The sequence below is a fragment of the Myotis yumanensis genome, unplaced genomic scaffold (genome assembly GCF_028538775.1).
Source record: "Myotis yumanensis isolate MYYU_CA2020_CCGP unplaced genomic scaffold, mMyoYum1.0.hap1 SCAF_2, whole genome shotgun sequence".
NCBI lineage: Eukaryota > Metazoa > Chordata > Mammalia > Chiroptera > Vespertilionidae > Myotis > Myotis yumanensis.
Window position 1 is genome coordinate 81,063,137 of NW_027223753.1, and position 24,255 is coordinate 81,087,391.

The following is a 24,255-nucleotide window of genomic DNA, read 5'->3' on the forward strand; positions in this document are numbered from 1 at the left end:
GTGTTTGTGTTACATAAGATCTGTTGATCTTTGATAATCTCTTCAATAGCATGGAAGATCCTTCTGTTGGTAACTTTAAAGATTTAATTTGTTTTTTTAAAAATTTGCTCATATTTTATTTTTTAAAAAAAATATATTTTATTGATTTTTTACAGAGAGGAAGGGAGAGAGATAGAGAGTCAGAAACATCGATGAGAGAGAAACATTGATCAGCTGCCTCCTGCACACCCCCCACTGGGGATGTGCCTGCAACCAAGGTACACGCCCTTGACTGGAATCGAACCTGGGACCCTTCAGTCTGCAGGCCGACGTTCTATCCACTGAGCCAAACCAGTCAGGCATCATATTTTATTTTTGATGCTCAATTATTTAATTTATCTGGTATGCTTTTAAATTTATTTTATAAAATTGGCCAGTTTTTACAATACCATTTATTACTTTCTTATTTTTGTTCTGATATTTCCTTTCAGTTTAACATATGGTTGAGTCTGTTTGGGGGATATTTCATTTTAATGATCCAGCCATCTCTTCTTGTTTTCCATGATCTTTTAATTATTATTTTATGAAGTGTTTTAATATCTGGTAAGGCTAGGCTGCCCACTCCTCTAGCTTTAAAAAATATATATATCATCGCCGAAACTGGTTTGGCTCAGTGGATAGAGCGTCGGCCTGCGGACTGAAGGGTCCCAGGTTCGATTCCGGTCAAGGGCATGTACCTGGGTTGCGGGCACATCCCCAATGGGAGATGTGCAGGAGGCAGCTGATCGATGTCTCTCTCCCATCGATGTTTCTAACTATCTCTCTCCCTTCCTCTCTGTAAAAAATCAATAAAATATATTTAAAAAATATATATATCATCAAAGTTGTGATATCAGGATTACTGATATCACATTCTTTTCAATACCCCAAGGTCTTTGAAAAGTTGAAAAGAATTTCAGTTTTTTCATCATATTTTTATATTTAACACTTTCAATTCTTTTGTTAATTTCTGTCTTATGTATAATTTTGATTCACATTATTTATTTTGTTGATGTTTCAAAGTGTGTTAGCATGTATTTGAGCAAAGTTTTCCTCAGTCATTTTGGGGCCCCTGGCTGGATCTAAAAATTAAACTGACAAATTAACAGGACAAAAGCATACAAATTTATGTAATATAAGTTTATGTGACATGGGGGCCTTCGTAAGGAAATGAAGACCTGAAGAAACAGACCTGTGTATTGTTATGGGAGGTTGGATGGAGAATGCATAGTAGTGAAGGATGCCACAGGTGAAGGGGTATAAGGTGAGTGTAGAAAACTGGGTGGGCTTGGGGGAGGGAAGAGACTTAACAAGGTCCTTGTGCTCGGATTCTTTACCCCCTCAGTTTTGGGGTAAAGATGCTCCTCTCCTCCGGGTATGAGGATCCCCTGTTTCAGGGGAGAAAGGTTGCAGGAAGGAAGGAGTAATCTTGATTCTGCCATTTTCTCAGATTCCTTCAGCGTAAAATCTTCAGTATTCCAGGGTGCCATATTTTGGTATGGCATGTTCTGGATGCCATTATTCATCACATTTTTACATCTCTTCTGCATCTGTGTTGGCATACTGTCTCTCATATCTCACTTTGGGTGTGTTTACTTTTTTCTCTTAGGTTTTATTTTCCAGAATTTTATCTATTAGTTTAAGTACAAATGTAATTTTATATTGTTAACATGAATGTCTAACTAAAAATGATCAGAAACCCTCTTTATGTTGTTTCTGGAAATGGAAAGGATGAGAATATACCCTTGGTTAGAGCTGGGGTTCAGGACAAAAAAAATCTATCTGATCACCTTGTTTTTGTATCTTGCTGTATAAGCCACTGAGCCGTTGAGCAGGGACTTAAGAGGTTCCACAGAATGGGATAGAGTTCCTGTGGAGGGAACCCACCTAGGGTGCTTGTCTGTCAACAGTAAAGATGACCACAGGCCATGCTTGTTTGTGATTATGCATTCCGTTGTTGCTGAAGATTTTCCTTTCTAGATGATTTTGTTGATATTTTTAAGAGAGTTAAGAAGAGGCCATTTCTGTCATTTCTGTGAATTGTGCCAGCTCCCCATCTTACATTTCTTTCATTATTCATTCTATAAATATTTGTACAAAGTAAAAATCTGAAGTGGGTGCACAGTTATAGTTCACCTCGAGCAGTGGTTCTTAGTCTGATCCTTGGACCCTGCAGCATCGGCATCACCTGGGAGCTGGTTAGAAATGCAAATTCTCTGTCCCTCCAGTACTGAATCAGATATGCTGGGCATGGGGCCCAGCAATCTATGTTCATCAGCCGTTGAGGTGATTTTGATGCCACTAAAGGTTGAGACCACTGGCCTACTTTCTTTATTTATAACCCCTTTGAATGAATTCTTTAATTGCAGGTTTGTACTGATTTTCCAGAATCTTTCATGCAGTAATAAAAAAATATATCTTGGGAGTTTGAAAGGATTCCTATAGAGATCTAAACCTCTTCTCTTCTCCCTCTTCCAAATAATTGTTATTGAGTAGGTCACAGTACCCTAAGTAAAATTCAGGGAAGTTTCAGGTGTGACGTAAAACTTTTAGGAAATTGGCTGTTGTCTAAATATCCATAACACAGAGCTTCTAGCCTGAAATTTTTTAGTCCTACAGGAAAAAAAAAAAGGAAACCACCCAAAACATGGGGTAACACTTCATAATTTATACAGCATTTTTATGTATTGTTTCTGGAAAAAGTACCTTCTGTCAACATATCACAGAATAGCACTTTCAAATGGAGTTGAACCAGTCCTTGGCCTGTGTGACTCATCCTATCCATTTGGTTATCTGTCGATCCCTGCAGGAAGTACAGCAATCTCCATGCTACCTGAACTCATTCAAGGCCACTAAGCTCTGCTGCCAACTTCCCACCTTTAGCCTTGAACACGTTCAAAGATCATGAAGCCTCTGCCCACAGATTGAGTGCATTTCTCACTTATCCATTAACCTTAAGCTAATCATCCTTTAAGCAATAAAATGACCAGGAAAAGGAATACAAAAATACCTTCAGGTTTTTGTTAATAGTTACATTTAAATTTTTTTGAAACATCACTGTCAAATTCAAAAGGTCCTAAATTCCTTACTGCTAATCTGATGTTCATATAATTTTACCAAAACATAGACAGGATTTGGGATTACCTCTTCCTTCCTCAATGAAAAATTAATAAAAATAGAAATGTAGTATTTAAGAACTGGACATGATCTTCTTATGGATATCATCCAACACCCCTTCCTTCCCCCTTAACCAATGGGCATCCGAGGCTAGAGACCCACAGCTACACCAGGTCATCTGGGCTGCCTTGTTCCTGCCAGAAAAGATAAGGTACAGTTCAGCATTTCTGTCTTACTCTCTTCAGTAAACCTTGTACACATTGTGTTTCTGCAGTATCAATATGCTAATATTCTAGATAGTGGTCATTTCCTTCAGGGTAATTGACAGAAATTTTTAAAGTGTTCCAGAAGTTTAGATATTAGAATAGTGTTTGTTTCCTGTGACATGGTTTTAGGAAACAGCTGTTCAGTAGCTGCTCAGAACTTGGTGACGACGTCTCCTGAGGAGTTGCCATGAGCTCTTTGTTGTTTAAAAGTTATTTATTCTGACTGCCTGCAATTATTCTAAACCACCACACTTTAGGTAAGGACCATCCTTTCTTAGTTGCATGTAAAGGAAATAAAATAAGTACCATTTGGTTCTTGAGAAATGTGTGTAAGGGTTATTTGTGTGTGTGTGCATGTATGTGTGTTGGAGGAGGGTGAAGAAAACTTCTGTAAAAAGTCATTTCACTTTCTTTTTAGAAATGTGTTTATTTTAGCATGCTCAGGAGAATTAATTTTTGAAATACCAATTCTGAGGAATAAGGGCTCTATAATACTTGAGAATACTCATAGAAATAATATATGGTATAAAGTAATTTTAAGTCTGTCGTAGAGAGTAATTATTCATGAAAGCTAAATAGAAAACTTTAAAAACTGGAATCCTAGGGCACAGAAGTTGATATTTTAAAAATCTATATATAAAAACCCCAATTCTAGAGAAATGTTTTAGTGTATCTTTTTGGTCCGATCTGAGACAGCTTGTATTCATTTTTTAAGGTGGGAGCAAGAGGTTGTGTAGACTTTAAAAATGGTTGAGTTTGTATTATTTTGAAAACTAACTTAAGGCAGAAATAAAACATAGCTGTTAAATATAGTACAAGTGCAGAATTAGTGGGTTTTAAAATGAAGGAAATCTTGTTGCATTGTATATTTTTTCATTGTCTAACAAGTCCTCAGTTCCTGAATAGAATTTTTTAAATTAAATGTTTTACTATGTCCAAATGTAAAGAAAAGTAAAGTTATGGAAAAAACAGAAATATCTCAAGGAACTAAAAGTACCTTTAGAAAAGAAGCAATAATTAAAATATATAAGAGGAAGTTGAAACTTGTTTCTAACAGACACACACTCTGGGGAAAAGAAGGGAGATAGGTAACAGATTCCTTGAATTACAGTTAGTAAGTCTCACCAGGTGCTGGCAGAGTGGGGGCACCCAGACAGGCATGGTGACGGGGATAGGAAATGGAACAGCCACTCTGAAAAAGAGTTTGGCTGTTCCTTTCCAAACCAAACAATGCACTTATCATATGACCCAGGAATTGCATTCTTGCACATTTATCTCAGAGAAAGGACTTATTTTCATTCAGGAACTAATATACTAATGTTCATAGCAGCTTTATGCAGAATAGCCGATAGTGAATGAATGGTTAAACAAACTGTGGCACATCTATACCATGAAATTCTATTTAGCAAGAAAAAGGAACAAATTGTTAGTGCATGCAACAACTTGGATGACCCTCAAGGAAATTTTGGTGAGTGAAAAAATGAAAGGGTATACACTTCATGATTCTATGTATGTAAAATGTGTGAAATAACATCCTATATAATAATCCTATATAATAAAAGGGTAATATACAAATCAACTGAACGGCAGAACCACTGGTCATTATGACATGCATTGACCACCAGGGGGCAGACACTCAACGCAGGAGCTGCCCAGTGGTAGTCAGTGCGCTCCCATAGGGCTCATGGCTGGTGAGCGCAGCTGCGGTGGCAGGAGCCTGTCCCGCCTCCGCAGCAGCGCTAAGGATGTCCGACTGCGAGAGAGAGTGCAGGCTGGGCTGAGGGACCCACCTCCCCCTCCCTCGAGTGCATGAATTTTGTGCACCGGACCTCTAGTAATTATAGATTTGGAGAATAGGTTAGTGGTTAGGGAAAGGAGGGTATGGTTACAAGAAGGTGATCTGGGCAACTAAGATAGTACAGTTGAATGTCTTGATTGTGGTTGTTACACAAGACTGTACATAAAACATCCGAGGGCTCCCCTGCCTGGCCCCCAAACACACACAATGCATGTGTGACTAGTGAAGTCTGACTAAGCGCTGTGGAATGCACCAGTGTCAGTTGTTTGGATTTTGATATTGTACCATCTTGTTTATACATAACATTGTGGAAGTTCAGGGTGGATGCACAGGACTACCCTATACATTTTTTTACAATATCCTCTGAACCTGTAATTGTTTCAAAGAAAAAAGTTAAAAACAGCAATTCTTCCAGTGATAAAAAAAAAAAAAGATTGAATATAGTAATTTCATCTAGTTCACGGAAAACAGAAAACCTCATGTATGTACACCCAAATGTTAAGTTGTGGTCATCTATTTTTGGTGATTTCAGAGGACTTTTAAAAATTCTACCACACTAACAGATTTTGGTATTGTCTTTTAGAGGTCCTGTAGTTTGACAGCTGGTTAACAGTTAAGTTTTAACAAAAACAGTTTGGAAAGTATTTGCTTATTATTTGTATTTAGAAATTTGTTTAGAAATTTACAGAGATTTTACATTTCTGCCTTGATCATGTCATATGTATCTTAGTATCACAAAAGTCATACTCTCCTACTCTCCAACAGTATAAAAACATCTGAACTCTAATATTTAAATCATAGGTTTTAAATTTATTCTTAGTCTGTTATTTATCTTGAATGAAAAGTTCTCTTAATCTTTAATATTATGAAAAGATTACCAAAATTTTTCTTAACTCATATTTAAATTTTATTGTTTCTCTTTTAACATTGAAGAGGTTCTCACTAACTCTTCTACTGGAGAGGGTTATCCTGGTTTTCCTCACATCACCTGTGCCCTTCCTCCCAGCAGCTGCGGGCCATTTTCAGGCCTAACACCTCACTGTCTTTTGCTACTTAGAGCAGTGGTGTTAAAGGCTTAGCTGTGGAATAGGTTGAAATGGTTCCTAAAATGAGCCTGATGGATTTTAAAAACTATTTCATGTATTTTGTGGAACCCTTGTGCCCTATTAAAATTTATAATTGAGAATTGATTATGCCATCTTCACTGGTAATGGGATTTTGTTGTTGTTTTGAGTAATTTATCCATTTGAAATTGGTAGTGGTTGCTAAAGTGGAAGTTGCAGTCAGATAAAACTTGAGCAATGATCTGGAGTTGAAATAAAAGAGAAACAGACCTGGGTTGATAATGGAATTAAATGATTACTCCTGACTCCTGGTAGAAAAACTACTGCAATTCTTTCATGGTTTTTTTTTTTTTTTAATCTTAAGGCTATGTTTTGCAGTTGTATAATTCTTTGAGATTGTTTTGCTTTCCCCAGTATAATAAATGACATCGTAAATGCAAACAAGGCATCATTTTTCCTTGTAGAAGATGTCCATAATTTGTATTTTTCTAGAGTCATTCTAAATTCACATGCTTCTCACCCTCTAGATTTGAAATATTCTCTCAGATGTCCTTCCATCATTTTGCTATTCCCAAATGTGGTTGTTTCTTGGTGAAAACTGGGCTGGTGATTCCAGGACAAACAGCAGAATTAGAACATCCTGGTGCAGGCATGCGGCTGAGGGTGAATCTTCCCGGCTGCTGAGCGCGGCAGTGGTTCCGCCTTTGTTGTGTGCTCTTTCTCCAAGGCCTGAGTGTGGAGCTGGAGTGTGACTGCTCACCGTCAGTCTCGCTCAGTGGCAGCTCTGAGGTGCAAGGAGCTCTGGAACAGTGTGCGCCCATATAGGGCAATTGAAGTATTTCAAACAAGTGTGTAAAGTGCTTTAAAACTTAAAAAAATTGTTTTCTTCCTTTTTAAACAAATGTTATTTTAAGTTTCCTAATCCAAGCCTCCCCTTTTGTGAGGTTGAGACATGATTAGAGTTCATTCCCATACTAAAAACCTAAGATAAAAAACCATAGGACTGGTTGAGGTCAGAATCTGGCAGGTGCGGTGACTCCTGGCCCACCACCCTAGAGTGGAAGGCCCAGTCCTGCTCCGATTTAAAATGAGTTAAAGAGGGTCACCTGGGTGAGGTACAGGGCCTGAGAGAGAAGGGGCTGCTTTGGCGTTGGCTGCGCTGTGGGCCTCACCATTCAGGCCTCACACGAGGTCTGCAGTCTCCTGAACCCAGCAGCCATCTATGCCAATAATGAGATCAGCCTGCATGATGTCGAGGTCTATGGCTTCAACTATGACTACATGCTGGCCCAGTACGCAGACTCACTGCATCCAGAGATGTTCAGTGCCGCCTGGGACATCCTGATTGAGCACTGCAAGTATCCAGAGGGCATTTGGAAGTATGACTACAATCCCAGCTTTGCTATCCGTGGCCTCCACTATGACATTCAGAAGAGCCTTTTGATGAAGATTGTTGCCTTCCCTTATGTGCAACTGGGAACGGCCTAAAGGGGCCTGCAACCTGTGCCAGATGAGGAGGTGATCGACCTGTATGGGGGAACCCAGCACATCCCACCCTACCAGATGAGCGACTTCTATGGCAAGGGTCTCTCCATTAAGCAGTTCATGGACATCTTCTTGCTGCCACAGATGCCACTGCTCTCCTGCGTGGTGGGTCACTTCTTGGGCCATGGCCTGGAGTTTGACCAAGCGCACCTCTACAAGGATGTAACGGATACCATTTGAGATGTGCACGTGAAAGGCCTGAGGTACCAGTGGATTGAGCGGGACATGGAGAAGTACATCCTGAGAAGGGATGAGACATTCACTGTCCTGAGCCGCCTGGTGGACCATGGGAAACAGTTGTTCCTCATCACCAACAGCCCTTTCAGTTTCGTGGACAAGGGGATGCGGCACATAGTGGGTCCCGACTGGCGCCAGCTGTTTGATGTGGTCATCATACAGGCGGACAAGCCCAGCTTCTTCACTGACCTGCGCAAGCCTTTCAGAAAATGTGATGAGAAGGGCTCGCTCCAGTGGGACCACATCACTAGCTTGGAAAAGGGCAAGATCTATCGGCAGGGAAACCTGTTTGACTTCCTGTGTCCCACAGAATGGCACGGCTCCTGTATGCTCTACTTTAGAGACTACCTCTTCAGTGACCTGGAGGACCTCATGCTGTGACACGGCTGGCGCACAGGTGCCATCATCCCTGAGCTGGAGTGTGACCGCATCATCTACACGGAGCAGTACATGCACTCGCTAATGTGGCAGCAGGTACTCCCGGGGCTGCTGCAGCACATGCAGATCTACCAGGATGCCGAGTCATGGCAGGTGCTGGCTTTCTCGATGAAGGAGCGGCAGGAGTTGAGGTGTATCACTAAGGCCCTGTTCAACACTCAGTTTGGGAGCATCTTCCACACTTTCACAACCCCACCTACTTCTCAAGGTGCCTCATGCGCTTCTCTGATCTGGCCTCCCTCAGCTGCCTGCTCAACTACTGCATGGACTTCACCCTGTACCCGTGCCGTCTGCCCCTGCAGCAGGAGGCGCCACTCCTGGATGGACTAGCTCTGCACCAGCTGCATGAAGACACCCTTCCTCAGTGACATGGCCCACATCCGCTGAGGACACCTTTATCGTAGATAACAGGCCCCAGCCCTCCTGCCCCGCCCACTCTGGGCAGCATCTGTCCAGATGGGCAATAAAGTGATCTCGCTCCCAAAAACAAAAACAGTAGGACTTACAATTGAGAAACATGAGAGAACTGAACTGAAGCAGAGGTCTTGAGAAGAATGAAAGTTTCCAAGTTACATAAGTATATTTTATAGAAATCTTAATTCAATTCAAACAGCAAATTCTTTCATGAAAATCCCTCTGATGCTTTCTACATGGACTTTGTTTTGGAGCTGCTTATTCTGGAATTGTCTTTTAAAAGGTTAGTTGGCCTTTGTGTGCAGTGTTTGAAGCATACCTAATCTGCTTCAGGGCTGGCTATCGCCTGCACGTGAGGCGTGTCGCAGGCAGGCTGCCGGCTGAAGGGAGACAAAGGGAAAGCCGTCCTCTCAGTCCTCTTCTTTCTGCTCTTGGGAGCACACTCTGATATTCCTTGCATATTTATTAAGGGCACTGAGAGGTAACTAACTCTGAAGTGTCTGGTTCCTGGTAATGATTCATATCATTTCCTTTTTAAGAATCTGCTGTTTTAAATAGTGCTGATATTAACATTAGCTGTCAGCTATTGGTCAGTGCCATGTGTCTGGTGATTCACATGTGTTACCTCATGTAATTCTGCCAACAATCTTATGAAATAGGTCTTTTTACCTTTCCTGTACAGAGGAGGAAGTTGAGACACAGAGAGATTAAGTTAATTCTAGCCAGTAATAGATGTCTGGCCTGGGCTTCTCTGGAAGCAGAGCCCGAGATGAGGATTTTGCTGCAGGAAGTTTGTTTGGGAGGTGATCCCAGGAAGCAAGAGAGCAGAGAGAGCGAGCAAGGAAGAAAGTTAATAAAGGGATGGATTATTCAAGTTGCTGCCACAGCCAAGGGTCTGCAGCTCTACGAGGACCTCTGAGTTGTGTTCAGATGACTTCTAGAGTCATCCACCCAAAGGATGGGAGACTGCTGTGGTACACTGACTTCTGTCAGCCTTCGGGTGACAGCCGCCTTCATTCCCCAGAACTTGTTATGGTGGCTTTTCCGTTCCAGGATTCAGAGAATACTCTGACCAGAAAGTCATACAGGTACACAGGCATGGCCTTGCGGTGGGGCCTGTGGGCATATGAAGTAGGTCCCACAGAGCTGCCTTCCAGAGTTGCAGCTGAAATCGGAGGTAGGCTGAGGGAGGTATGTGGTGTGAGGCACCAGAAGCGCCTGCTAAAAGGGATAAGACCCCAGCCCCACTGACTGATTCAGAACCTGTGCTCTTTTCAGGTTACATCTCCCTGTAAACAAAGATATGAGGTGCATGTATAAGTTAGGGTGGTGTGGAAATATAGAATGCACATCATCAGTCTTATACATAGAATTACATATCCTTGGGAAGATTTACTTTCCTGTTGTGTTGCTTTGGTTAATGATAAACTTGTATTTCTTGCATGTATGTAGATTACAATAGAAGAATGCCCAGAATATTCTAAGTATTGGATACTATGACCAGTTTGGAATAAAAATATACTCCATTATTGAGTTTTTAAGATACATCATGCCTACAGGATTTTATAAAACTCAGAGTTGTGAAGTGTGATGTTGAGTGTGGGTGTAAGGCAATGACTAAGGCAGATCAGCCATATGGAGCTTGCCGATCATTGTACATACTGCTATGGTGTGTTTTTTGTTGTTTAAAAAAATTTCTTGGTAGCATCCTAGAGTTTTTCATTGAGATATAATCAATATATAACATTGTGTAAGTTTAAGGTGTACAACATGTTGATTTGTTGTATTTATATATTGCAATATAAATACCACTGTAGAGTTAGCAACACCTCCATCACTTCACATAATTATCCTATATAATAAAAGACTAATATGCAAATTGACCAAATGGCCAAATGACCGGTCACTGTGACACGCACTGACCACCAGGGGGAAGATGTTCAATGCAGGAGCTGCCCTCTGGTGGTCAGGGCGCTCCCACAGCGGGAGCGCTGCTCAACCAGAAGCTGGGCTCGAGGATGGCAAGTGCAGTAGCAATGGTGGGAGCCTCTCCAACCTCCGTGGCAGTGCTAAGGATGTCTGCTGGCTTAGGCCTGCTCCCCCTTGTCAGTCGGACATCCCCCGAGGGCTTCTGGACTGGGAGAGGGCACAGGCCGGGTTAAGGGACCACCCCCCCCTCCAGTGCATGAATTTCATGCACCGAGCCTCTAGTCTTTTATAACACAATATTGTTGACCATCATCATAGTGCTGTGCATTAGGTCCCCAGGACTTACTCATCTTCTAACTGCAAATCTGTACCTTTTGACCAACATTTCCCCCATCCCCCCAACTACCCAGCCCCTGGTAACCACCAGTCTACTTTGTTTCTAAGAGTAGATTTTTTAGATTCTACATATAAGTGATATCATACAATATTTGTCTTTGCAAAAGCTTAATCTTCCTAATTTATAAAGTTTCTAAAAGTAGGGAAGAGAAAAATCAACAGATTCACATAAAAATTCAAATTACCTTTAAATACATGAAAATATGTCCAGTCCTACTCATAATTAGAAATACAAATTAAACCTCTACTGTGTTACCATTTTTAAAATACATATTTGTTGATTTCAGAGAGGGAGGGAGAGATAGAAGCATCAATGATGAGAGAGAATCATTGATTGCCTGCCTCCTGCATGTCCCCTGCTTGCAATCAAGCCTGCAAGCCAGGCATGTGCCCCTGATTGGAATCAAACCCAGGACCCATTAGTTTTCATGCCGACACACTGTCCACCGAGCCAAATTAGCTAGGGGCTGAGTTACCATTGGTTAAAATCTGATTTACATAAATCAGTACTGTAGCAACACTTCGGTAGTATGGTTGTTGGGAGAGCTATATTGCTGGTAGGTATATGGAATAGTACAGTCCTTATGTATGGGAATCTGTAATTACCCATGTTACAGATGCATTAACTCTTTGATCCAGCAGTCCCACTTCTGGGAATCTGACCTACAGGTAACAGCAACAGTACATATTCAAAATGATGTAGTTATTCATTGTGGTGTTGTTTCTAAAAACACATGGTTGAAAACAATCCAGGTGTCTCTGCAGGGTTGATTATGAAATGTCCACACATCATATTGTGATAATCTCTATATACTGGAATATAGTGATTGAAATAAAACAAGCAGAAATATATAGTATGCTACCTTTTATATAAGAAAGGGGGAGAAAAAGAAAATGTATTGTCTAAAGAAACAATGGAAGACTAAAAAGAAACTAATAAAAACTGGTACTACTCTGAGAGATAAATAGAATGGATGGGGACAGGGATTGGATTAAGACTTCTCATTGCAGCCCTAACCAGTTTGGCTCAGTGGGTAGAGCATCGGCCTGTGGACTCAAGGGTCCCAGGTTCGATTCCGGTCAAGGGCATGTACCTTGGTTGCGGGCATATTCTCAGTAGAGGGTGTGCAGAAGGCAGCTGATCGATGTTTCTCATCTCATCGATGTTTCTAACTCTCTATCCCTCTCCCTTCCTCTCTGTAAAAAATCAATAAAATATATTTTTAAAAAAAATCAAATATATATATATATTAAAAAAAGAACCTCACATTTTAAAAAAAAAGACTTCTCATTGCATACTTTTTCATATGTTTTGATTTTTGAGCAATATAAATATATTAGCTACTAAAATTTTTTAATTTTAAAAGTTAGTACATTAAAGAAAAATCATGAATGTCCATAAATTGTCCTCAAAACAGCCCTTTAATATAACCATTTATAATCATTCATAAAACACTGACAATAATTTCTTAAAACAGAACAAAATAAACCTGCTTTCACAATATCATTAACTAGGTTTTCTAAAACAAGAAAAGAAAAAAAGGGTTAAAAAGAATAAATCTTGCCCTAACCTGTTTGGTTCAGTGGATAGAGCGTCAGCCTGCGGACTCAAGGGTCCCAGGTTCGATTCCAGTCAAGGGCATTTACCTTGGTTGCGGGCACATCCCCTACCTTGGTTGCGGGCATATCCTCAGTAGGGGGTGTGCAGAAGGCAGCTGATCAATGTTTCTCTCTCATCGATGTTTCTAACTCTCTATCCTTCTCCCTTCCTCTCTGTAAAAAATCAATAAAATATATTTTTTTAAAAAAGAAAAAAAATATATTTGTCTTTGTCTGACTTATCTCAGTAAAGTGCCTTCAAGACCCATCCATAGGTTGTCACAGATGGTAGGATTTCCTTCTTCCTCATGCTGACTGATACTACGTTGTGTATAAACACATCTTCATTATCCATTCATCCAGTAACACTCAGGCTCTCTCTGTGCCTTGGCTACTGTGAATAATGCAGTCAACATGGGGGTGCAGATATCTTTTAAATATCCCCTTTTTATTTCCTTTGGCTAAATACCCAGAAGTGGGGTGGCTAGATCATATAGTAGATCTATTTTTAATTTTTTGAGGAACCTTCATATTGTTTTCCATAGTGGCTGCACCAATTTACAGTACCACCAAGAATGTACAAACATTCCCTTTTCTTCACATCCTTGCCAACTTATTTCTTGTCTTTTTTGATAACCATTCTAACAGGTGTGAGGTGATATCTCATTATGGTTTTGATTTGCATGTCCCTGATGATTAGTGATGTTGAATATCTTACCTTGTACCTGTTGGCCATTTGTATGTCTTCTTTGGGAAAATGTCTATTCAGATCCTCTATGCATTTTAATTAGGTTTTTTGTTTTGTTTTTTTGAGTTCTAATATCCCAAAGTTGTTGACACTCTCCAGAGATGAGCCTGAGGGGAGAGTGTCTTGGGTAAAATTATTTTACTGTGTTTAGGGCCCTATGTTTATCCCAGGACAGTAAGGTAGCTGAGACTTTGTTCTCCTGCCAAACTCATCCAAGCACGGTGTCTGCCACAGGGTAGGTGTTGCACAGTGTTTGTTTAAGGTAAAGAACTCAAGTTGTTCTCTCTTCCATTCTCCAGCTAGTCAGATTTGGGCAGGGCTCATTTGGAGTATCCTATACTGCTGCAGAATGAATCACTACAACCACAGCTTAAAACAGCACAAATTAGCTCATAGTCTATAGGTCAGAAGTCAGGGTCTGGTGTGACAACTAGGTTCTCTGCTCAGGGTCTCCCAGGCTGAAACGGGTGTCAGCCAGGCTGAGGTTGGTTTTCTCACTTCCTCAGCCCTGCCTTGAAGGATCACTGCTCATTTTAATTATACAATTCTTTCACATTATTTCATTTAAGTTCCACATTCATATTGGATTAATATTTCTGTCCTAAATTTTCAGATGAGTAATGTAAGGTTCAGAAAGGTTAACTGACTTAGATTGCACAGTTAATAAACAGCAAAGCCTTTTCTACTAGTCCACAATGGCTATATTGTTGCTCTTTAAGAAACATTGAGTCCTTCCTGTGGCCCGGCTCTGAGCGAGGTGATAAGATATTAAAAGGAATAACATGATCACAGTTCTCCAGGAAGTCCAAGTCTTTACCGGTTGTACTGTGATGCATGTGAGCTACAGAAGTTTGCTCACAATGTTATGGAAACCACAGGATGGAGCACAAATTGTACTTGAGTTGAGAGATTAACTGAGAAGTCAGTCTTGAAAGACGAACATCTCTTCTGGGGAGAGTGGGAGATGTGGGTGGGAAGGTCATTCCAGGCAGAGGAACAGCATGAGCAAAGGTGGCAGGAACAGTGCAGCCGACTGGGAGGGAGGAGTGATTGTATTGCAGTCAGGACACCCTCCAGAGTTTGAGAAGCAGAGTTTGACACCATCAGCTTAGAGGGTAGATGTGAGTAGGTATTTATACCCACTTTCTAGCTCAGTTTCTTTTCAACTCTGACCCAAATTATTCTGTTTCCTTAGCGGAATTAGATGCCGAGCACGCCCAGAAGGTCCTGGAAATGGAACACACCCAGCAAATGAAGCTGAAGGAGCGGCAGAAGTTTTTTGAGGAAGCCTTCCAGCAGGACATGGAGCAGTACCTTTCCACAGGTTACCTGCAGATAGAGAGGCGAGGCAAGTGGCGGGCTTCTTGAGTGTGTGCAGATGGTGTCGTGTGCACCCCTGAAGTGGGGTGTGGTGTAAAGTCCTCCAAAATCAGAGTGGATGCAGCATATTTGTCTTGCCATTGTTTTTGCCTCTTTCTATAGGTCTGGGCTTTAGTTGAAGATATTTCGAAAACATAAAATATGTTAGTGAAAAAAAGATAAGAAGCATTACCCATATTATACAACACAGAATAATTCCTAGTACTGTTTTAAAATGGTTCTTTCTAGTCTCCGTGTGTGAGTCTATATAATTGGTATCAAACTGTACATATATCTGGCTTTATATCTACTTTTTCTTAATACTGTGTGGGATCTTTCCCCTGTTATTATTAAAACTTCTTTGAAAGATGTTTTAAAACTTGTATCTTTGTTGTCAGGGTGAATCTAGTTGAACTGTAACTGTGCTGTGATGAACATCTAGATGCATGAATGTTAGGCTGCATCTCATAGCTCCCAAGAGCAAACTGAGTAGCAGAGAAATGAGGTACCAGCTCCTCCATCAGCCTCTCCTTCCCAAGACCTGGGAGTGGTGGGGGCAGCAGGAAGCATTGGGCAGCTTACATTTATCTCTCAGGTGGGCGAGAGGGCCGGAGCAGCCTCCCAGTCCCAGACAGTGTGGAGAAGTGCCCAGAGCTTCCCCGACTACCTGCCTTTCTGTCCCCCTGGGCATCTCACCTCTGGAAACCCCTCTCCTTCCCAGATATCTCTGTGCTGGCTGTGGATGTTGTTCTCTATACAGACCCTCACCACAGCCCCCAGTTTATCTGTTACCCTCACTCTGTTCCTGGTCAGTCAGCTCTGTGTCCACCCCAGGAGAGGTTTAAAGAAATCAAAGAACCAGGAAGGAAAATAATGTAGGAAAAACAAAACAGTAATATGTGAATGGTCAGAATGCACTGAAGACTGCATTATCTAGACAATGCTTTTTATTTTTTTTAAATAAATCTTTATTGTTGAAATATTATATATGTTCCCTTTTTCCCCCCATTGACCCCCTCCAGTCCTCCCTGCCCCTACCCCAGGTCTTCAGCTCCCTATTGTCCGTGTCCATGGGTTATGCATATATACATACAAGGTCTTTGGTTGATTACCTCCCACCCACCCACCTCCCCCACCTTTCCTCTGAGGTTCCACACTCTGTTCCATGCTTCCATGTCTCTGGATCCATTCCATTCATCTGTTTATTTTGTTACTTAGATTCCACATATGAGTGAGATCATGTGATACTTGTCTTTCTCTGACTGACTTATTTCACTTAGCATGATACTCTCCAGGTCCCTCCATGCTGTCTCAAAGGGTAAGAAATTCTTCTTTTTTACTGCTGCATAATATTCCATGGTATAAATGTACCACAGCTTTTTTATTCACTCATCTACTGATGGGCACCTGGGCTGTTTCCAGATCTTAGCTATTATAAATTGTGTTGTTACGGGCATAGGGGTGCATACATTCTTTCTGATTGGTGTTCTGGAATTCTCAGGATGTATTCTTACAAGTGGGATCACTGGATCAAATGGCAGTCCATATGTAATTTTTTTAGGAAACTCCATATTGTTTTCCATAATGGTTGCACCAGTCTGCATTCCCACCAGCAGTGCATGAGGGTTCCCTTTTCTCCACATCCATGCCAGCACTTCTCATTTGTTGATTTATTGATGGTAGCCATTCTGACAGGTGTGAGGTGATACCTCATTGTCATTTTAATTTGCATCTCTTTGACGATCAGTGACTTCGAGCATTTTTTCATATGTCTCCTGGCCATCTGTATGTCCTCTTTGGAGAAGTGTCTATTTAGGTCCTTTGCCCATTTTTTAATGGGATTGTTTTTCTTACTTTTGTTAAGTTGTATAAGTTTCTTAAATATTTTGGATATTAACTCTTTATCTGATGTATCATTGCCAAATATGTTCTCCCATACAGTGGGCTCCCTTTTCAATTTGTTGATGGTTTCTTTTGCTGTGCAGAAGCTATTTATTATGATGTAGTGCATTTGTTTATTTTCTCCTTAGTTTCCTTTGCCTTAGGAGATGGATCTGTAAACATATTGCTATGAAAGTGTATGAGATTTTGTTGCCTATGGCTTCTTCTACAATTTTTATGGTTTCACGACTTACATTTAAGTCTTTTATCCATTTTGAGTTTTTTCTTGTGTTTGGTGTAAGTTGGTCTAGTTTCATTTTTTTGCATGTATCTGTTCAATTTTCCCAACACCATTTATTGAAGATAAATGTCTTGACTCCATGGTATGCTCTTGCTTCCTTTATCAAATAGTAATTGAGCATAATGGCTTGGGTCAATCTCTGGGATCTCTGTTCTGTTCCATTGGTCTATATGTCTGTTTTGTGCTAGTACCAGGCTGTTTTGATTACAGTGGCTGTATAGTATAACTTGAAATCTGGTATTGTGATTCCTCTAACTTTGTTTTTCTTAAGATTGCTGCAGCTCTTTGAGGTTTGTTTTTATTCCATATAAATTTTGGAGTATTTGTTCTAGTTCTGTGAAGTATGCTGTTGGTATTTTAATAGAGATTGCATTGAATCTGTAGATTGCCTTGGGCAGTATGGACATTTTAATGATGTTGATTCTACCAATCCATGAACACAGTATATTTTTCCACTTGTTTATATCTTCTTCTGTCTCTTTTTTCAACATCCTGCAGTTTTCTGAGAACAGGTGTTTTGCCTCCTTGGTTAAGTTTATTTCTAAGTATCTTCATTTTGTTGTTGTTGTTGCAATGGTAAATGGGATTGTTTGTTTAGTTTCTTTTTCTGAGAATTCATTATTGGTATATAAAAAGCCATTGATTTTTTGGGTGTTGATTTTATATCCTGCTACATTTCCAAATTCATTTATTAACTCTAGTAGTATTTTGGTGGGGTCTTTAAGGTTTTCTATGTACAATATCATGTCATCTGTGAATAATGAGAGTTTTACTTCTTCTTTGCCAATTTGGATGCTTTTATTTCTTCTCTTGTCTGATCATTGTGGCTAGGACTTATAGTACTATGTTGAATAAGAGTGGTAAAAGCAGACATCCCTGTCTTGTTCCTGTTCTTAGTGGAAATGGTTTTAGTTTTTGCCCCCATTGAGTATGATGTTTGCTGTAGGTTTGTCATATATGGCCTGTTTGGATTTGTGACTATGTATTAGGTAATCTACTACGCCTCTCAATCTCTAGTGCAGGATGTTGTCAAAAGCTGTCTGACTAATTAGATCAGGCAAAGACTCAAAGCCTCCAGAAACCGCCTGTGGCTGCAGACTGATAGAATTCCTCTTGATCTGCCCTCAGGCAATCATCCACAGGTGTAGTAAGAGTTTTCTTCAACAGGGTGGAGTAATTGTTTCTGCCTGGAGGCTAATTGTTATTCTCAGTCTCATAAGGGGCAAGGTGTTTTCCAATAGGGTGGGTCAGCTGTCTTCCCCGCAGGCAATGCCACCTGCATAGCAATTGTCTGCCTGAGAAAGAGACCTCTGCAGCTTGAGGGAATGGCTCAGCACAGGAAACCAGGGTGTCTGCCTTCTGAGCTCTTACCCCAGAGCCCTCGATCCTGGCTTCTGCTCACCCAGCTCCAGACCACTTTGCTGTTCTTCTTTCAGAGCACAAGATGGGTGGCTCCACAGGGAATTTTATGCATTGGCCCTTCAAGAGGGTGCCTGAATTTCTAGCCCTCTCTCCCTGGCAGACAGCAACCCCATTGCTTTTCACAGCCAGATATTATGTGCGTAGCCTTCTCAGTTCTGTTGCTCTCTGCTAGGGGGTCCAGCTGGGGAATTAGACCCAGAGTTCTCAGTGGCAACCTCCCACATCTGAGATATCCCTCCAGAACTTCAGCTGCTGCCTGTGGGTGCCCAGCCAGCCCTTTTGTGCCTCCGCCTCTCCTACCAGCCTCTATGTGGTCTCCACTTTTGGTCCTCAGTTATCAGGGTTCTCTCCAGCAAGTCTTCTGTTGATTATTCAGGAAGTTTTTTTTTCTGTATTTTAGTTAAAATTCCAGTTTGGACCTGGGAGCATATCCATGCAGCATCCAGTCACTCCATTGCCATTTTAATCTCCAACAATGCTTTTTAAACTCACAGTATGGATCTGAAGTTTAATTTCTTTATCTCAGCTCTCCCTCTCTGTACTCCACTGACCTAGAATCTTCATCTAGAAAAGTCAGCCTGTTTCCTCAGAGTATGTGCAGTGTTCAGCTTCCTAGTGTTTGGTGCTTTGCTTCACAGATTTGTGCCATCATGGGCAGGAGCTGAGAAGGACATCGTCCTAGTCAATTCAAGCTGCCATAACAAAATACCACAGACTGCATGTGGCTGAAACAACGGAATTTTATTTCTCACAGTTCTGGAGGCTGGAAGTCCTAGACCAAGGTCCTGGCTGATTTGGTTTCCTGCCAGAGTCCTCTTCCTGGCTTGTAGCTCATTGTCCTCACATGATGGAGAGAGAGCATCTCTCTGGTGTCTCAGGAGGGTACTAATCCCATTCTGAGGACCCCACCCTTGACCTCATCTAAACCTAATCATGTCCCAAAGGCCCTACCTCCAAGTATCATCACAAGGAGGGTTAGGGCTTAAACATACAAATTGAGGGGAGCACAAACATTCAGCCCATTCAGATACAGACAACCTGGAAAATTTGACCAAATTTGAGCACAATGAGACATTACATCAAGAGCAGGTGGGACAATGAAGAGAACAGGAATAGAAATTGTTATTGCTAAACACTTTAATGCTACCCTCATTCAGTTTAGTGCAGCAGACGTTTCCTGAGCGCCTGCTAACTGTTCAGCACACTCCTCAGCCCAGAGGAGGCGAAGAGAAAATCGAAGTGTCTCTTAAGAAGCTCCTGTTCTCAGGGAGACCCATGCACACCCCAGTGGGTTGAGAGAAGCATGACAGGTTCAGAGCCTATTTCTGTTTGGCAGACGGGCTGGTTGTGATGCAGGGCCCTAGGACCAGTGCAGTGGTTCTGGGCAGGAACTTGCTCATCACCGCATGTTGAGCAGGCAGCCGCTAAACATTAAGGAATTGAATTGTTTTTTGGTTTGGAGCTCTTAAAACAATAATTTTCGTCAAGTTTAAAAAAGTATTGGGCTTATTTTTTTTAAGGTAAAAAAAATGGAGTCAGGCATATGTTGCCAATATGTGTGGTTTTGGAAGTATTAAAGAAGCAAATGAGGATGTGGGTGTTTTAGCTTTCTGCTTCAGCTAGAGTTGTAAAGACATACACAAATGACAAACATCATGTCCATGTCCCTGCAGCTTATTCAAACCCATCCCTGAGACGCCCAGCCTGGCGAGTCACATGTTCCTTTCTTACCTTGTGTTCATCTCCAGGGATGAACATTTAATTTAGAGGAATCAATCAAGATAAAAAATCACGTCCAACCGGCATGGCTCAGTGGTTGAATGTTGCCTATGAACCAGGAGGTCACGGTTCAACTCCAGTCAGGGCACATGCCCAGGTTGCCGGCTTGATCCCTGGTGTGGGTGGGCAGGAGGCAATCAATCAGTGATTCTCTCCCATCATTGACGTTTCTATCTTTCTCTCCCTCTCTTATATATATACTAGAGGCCCGGTGCACAAAAATTTGTGCACTGGCGGGGGAGGGGGCATGGGAGGGGGTGTCCCTCAGCCCCACTTGTGCCCTCTCACAGTCTGGGACCCCTCAGGAGATAACCACCTGCTGGCTTAGGCCCGCTACCCGGGTGGCAGATGGCAGGCCCGATCCCTCAGTGCCTGCCCCACCTCCCTGGGTTGCGCACACGGCAGGGCTGATCTGGGGGTTGGGGCGCCACCCCGGGTTGGGTTGCACATGGGACGCCCGGGCGGGCCAGCAGATCACTGCTGCCCTGCCCGGCCGCCCCGGGTCGGGTCGCACACGGGATGCCCGGATGGAGGCCGGGCGGGCTGGCTGATCACTGCTGCACCGCCCGGCCGCCCCGGGTCGGGTCGCACATGGACGCCCGCTGCCCCGGATTGCAAATAGCAGGCCCAGATGGCGGCAGGGCAGGCGGGATGGCGCTGTCCCGCCCTGCCTGCAGTATGCAAATTAGCAGCCCTCTTTGTTGGCAGTTAATTTGCATGTCGTGCTGATTAGCCAATGGGAGGCATAGCGAAGGTACGGTCAATTACCATGTTTGTCTATTATTAGATAGGATAGGGGTTTTTTTAATCACATGATATTTTGGACTCATTCCACTAAATCAGAAGTAGCAAGTCTGAATCTCACTTTCCAAAGCATCATTTTTTAACACTTGGATTGCGGGAAACGAGTTAAGTCGGCTCGCGTGAATTGCGCGTACTCCGCGGGAGCCGTCTTAACTCCGTTCATATAGATTTGCGGTGGAGTGCGGGAAACATGTAAACTCGGACCGATTGTAACTGCGTATTACCAAATATTTGTTTGTTTGCCGTTCACAAAGATACCTACCTGCGTATGCGAACCGCCATCTTAAATTTTGGCGGGAAATTCACCCGACACCGTAGTGTTAATTAGGACAAAGGCATGGGAAGTTTTATCCAGAAAATGATCAGAGTAAAGGGTGAAGGGATATCTGTGAGCGCTTAGTGAGTGGTGAGACTGGAGGACCTACAGAGCAGGGAATCTCGTGTGCTTTAAGGGGAGTGAAGGCTGTGCCAGCATGCTGAGAAGCAGAGGGGACCTGGGACCTGCACATGCCCAGCAGATCAACGTACCAGTAGAACAAAATTAGGTCCTTTGTAAGACCCTGATCCAGGTTTTGTCTTCCACCTGACTTGACTCCCGTTTTCTTGGGAAAGCATTTATTTCTTTCATTTTATTGCCGAGTGCCACGGTATTGACAGTGCAGTTAGTGATAAAAAGATCACCGTGGAGATGCCCTACTCTGTACCCGTGTATCCCCACAATTAGTCCTCAGGATCCTGTGCATCTCTGCTGAGGTGGCAATGCAGCAGAGTCCAACCTCTGGAGCCAGGGGTGTCCCCTGTACCCTTAGACACTGACTCAGCCCTCAGGTGTTCCAGAGTGGACCCAGTGCTGGGGAAAGAAGAGGTGATGTTGGAGCTGGTGGTAAAATTAACAATTAGAAAAGATAGAATAGATATATACCTATCCTGAAATTCACAGTGTCCCCCAAGATAAGATCCATAATGCAAAAATATCTCAAACACAACTTCCAGTTTATGATTTTAATTTTGTATGATTATCTCATTATGATGGTTTTTTTAGAACTTTGAAACTTACTGTGATCCATTATTGGTTTTCTTTTTTAATCCTTACCTGAGGATATTTTTTTCCATTGATTTTTAGAGAATGGGAGGGAGGGAAGAGTTGGTGGGGAGAGAAGGGGGGAGAGAGAGAAACATTGATTGGTTGCCTGCCGCACAGGCCTCGACCAGGGCCAGGGATCGAACATGCAACCCTTGGGTTTCGAGGCCAATGCTCTAACCACTGAGCTACCGACCAGGGCTGGTTTTCATTTTAACTAGGAATTTTAAATATTCAAAAAAGAACAGAAAATAATGTAACACACCTGTTTCCAGATTTAGCATGTTAACATTTTACCATATTTGCTTCAGATCTTTAAAAAATGTTAAGAACTAGTCCAGATATATAAAATGGTTTGTTAGAAGGATATAAGTATATATTTGATATAACTCCAAGTTATAAGAACATCCTACTAAGTTTTTAAATTTCCATTTTATATTTGGCACTTGATTTTTTTTATGTCATGAGCTACAGGTCCATTTTTAATTTTTTTCCAAAGCAGTAACTACTTGAGCACCAGCATTTTCTCCACTGCTTCACATTGTCAATTTCCATGCAATGTGAGTCTTTCCTAGGCTCTCTTTTCTGTTCTACTCTTCTATTTGTTAGCCTCATGCCAAAACCATACCATCTACACTAATAAAAGAGAAACATGATAATTAGCGTATGACCGCTACCCTTCCCATTGGCTAATCAGCATATCCTTATGCAAATTAACTGTCAGCCAAGATGGCGGCCGGCAGCCATGCACTGAAGCGAACAGGGAGGCTTGCTTGCTCCAGTAACTGCGGACTCCAACGTTCCCCGCCTGAGTTGCCGGCCTCTCAGCTGCAACTCTAAGCAACTATGTACTATGTTGCAAATATAGAAGCTAAACAAAACCCCAGAAACCGGCTTTCAGTCAGCCTGCCTTCAGCCAGCCTGACTGCAACATTGTATCAGTGTTTTCAGCACAGAGGCATCAGAGCTAAAGCTGGCCCAGAATAGAAAAAAAAAAAGGAAGAAAAAAAGGAGCATTTGGGAGCTTCAGTCACCCGCCAACATGAAAACGGCCCTCAGCCCCTCAGCCAGACTGGCCAGGCACCCCAGTGGGGACCCCCACCCTGATCCAGGACACCCTTCAGGGCAAACCAGCCTGCCCCCACCCATGCACCAGGCCTCTATTCTATATAGTAAAAGGGTAATATGCCTCCCAGCACCGGGATCAGTGGAGCAGTGAGGCCTCCTGGCACCGGGATCAGCATGACAGGGGGCAGCAACCAAACCCCCTGATTGCCCTGCAGCTCTGTGAGTGACAGGGGGCAGGGCCACAACCTCCCTATCTGCCCTGCTCTGTTCATGACAGGGGAAGGCGCCCCAACCCCCTGATCAGCCCTGCTCTGTGCCTGATAGGGGGGAGCTCCCCAATCCCCTGATCGCCCTGCGGCTCTGTGACAGGGTGCGGTGCCCCAACCCCCCCTCCCCTACGGGCCCTGCCCTGAGTGTGACACTGGTGGCGCCCAACCCCCTGATCGGCCCTGTTCTGTGGGTGATAGAGGGTGGCGCCCCAACCCCCCTCCACAGGCCTTGCTCTGTGTGTAACGGGGTAGAGCCATAACCTCCCCATTGGCTCTGCCCTGAGTGTGACAGGGTGCAGCGCCCCAACCCCCTGATCCGCCCTGCTCTGTGTGTGACAGGAGGCGGTGCCCCAACTCCCCTATCGGCCCTACTCTGTGAGTGACGGGGGGAGCTCCTCAACCACCTGATCGGCCCTGCCCTGTGCATGACAGGGGGGAGCTCCTCAAACCCCTGATGGTCCCTGCTGTGTGTGTGACAGGGGGGAGCTCCCCAACCCCCTGATCGACCCTGCTCTGTGTGTGACAGGGTACGGAGCCCCAACCTCCCTGATGGGCCCTGCTCTGTGAGTGACAGGTGGCAGCGCCCCAACCCCCTGATCGGCCCTGCTCTGTGAGTGATAGGGGGCAGCGCCTCAACCCCCTGATTGGCCCTGCTCTGTGCGTGACAAGGGGTGGCGCCACAACCTCCCCATCGACCCTGCCTTGAGTGTGACAGGAGGCGG

General features: G+C 42.9%; 1 protein-coding gene and 1 pseudogene across 1 annotated transcript in view; both read left to right on the forward strand.

Annotated features, from left to right (window-relative positions):
* DTNBP1 (dystrobrevin binding protein 1) overlaps positions 1–24,255 on the forward strand; it is a 163,804-nt gene that overhangs the window by 130,947 nt on the left and 8,602 nt on the right. The window contains exon 8 of the mRNA XM_070405700.1: positions 14,765–14,917. Within this exon, the coding sequence (XP_070261801.1) occupies positions 14,765–14,917 (153 nt within the window). The remainder of the gene's footprint in view (positions 1–14,764; positions 14,918–24,255) is intronic.
* On the forward strand, positions 4,849–8,851 carry LOC139004401 (5'-nucleotidase domain-containing protein 2 pseudogene; annotated as a pseudogene).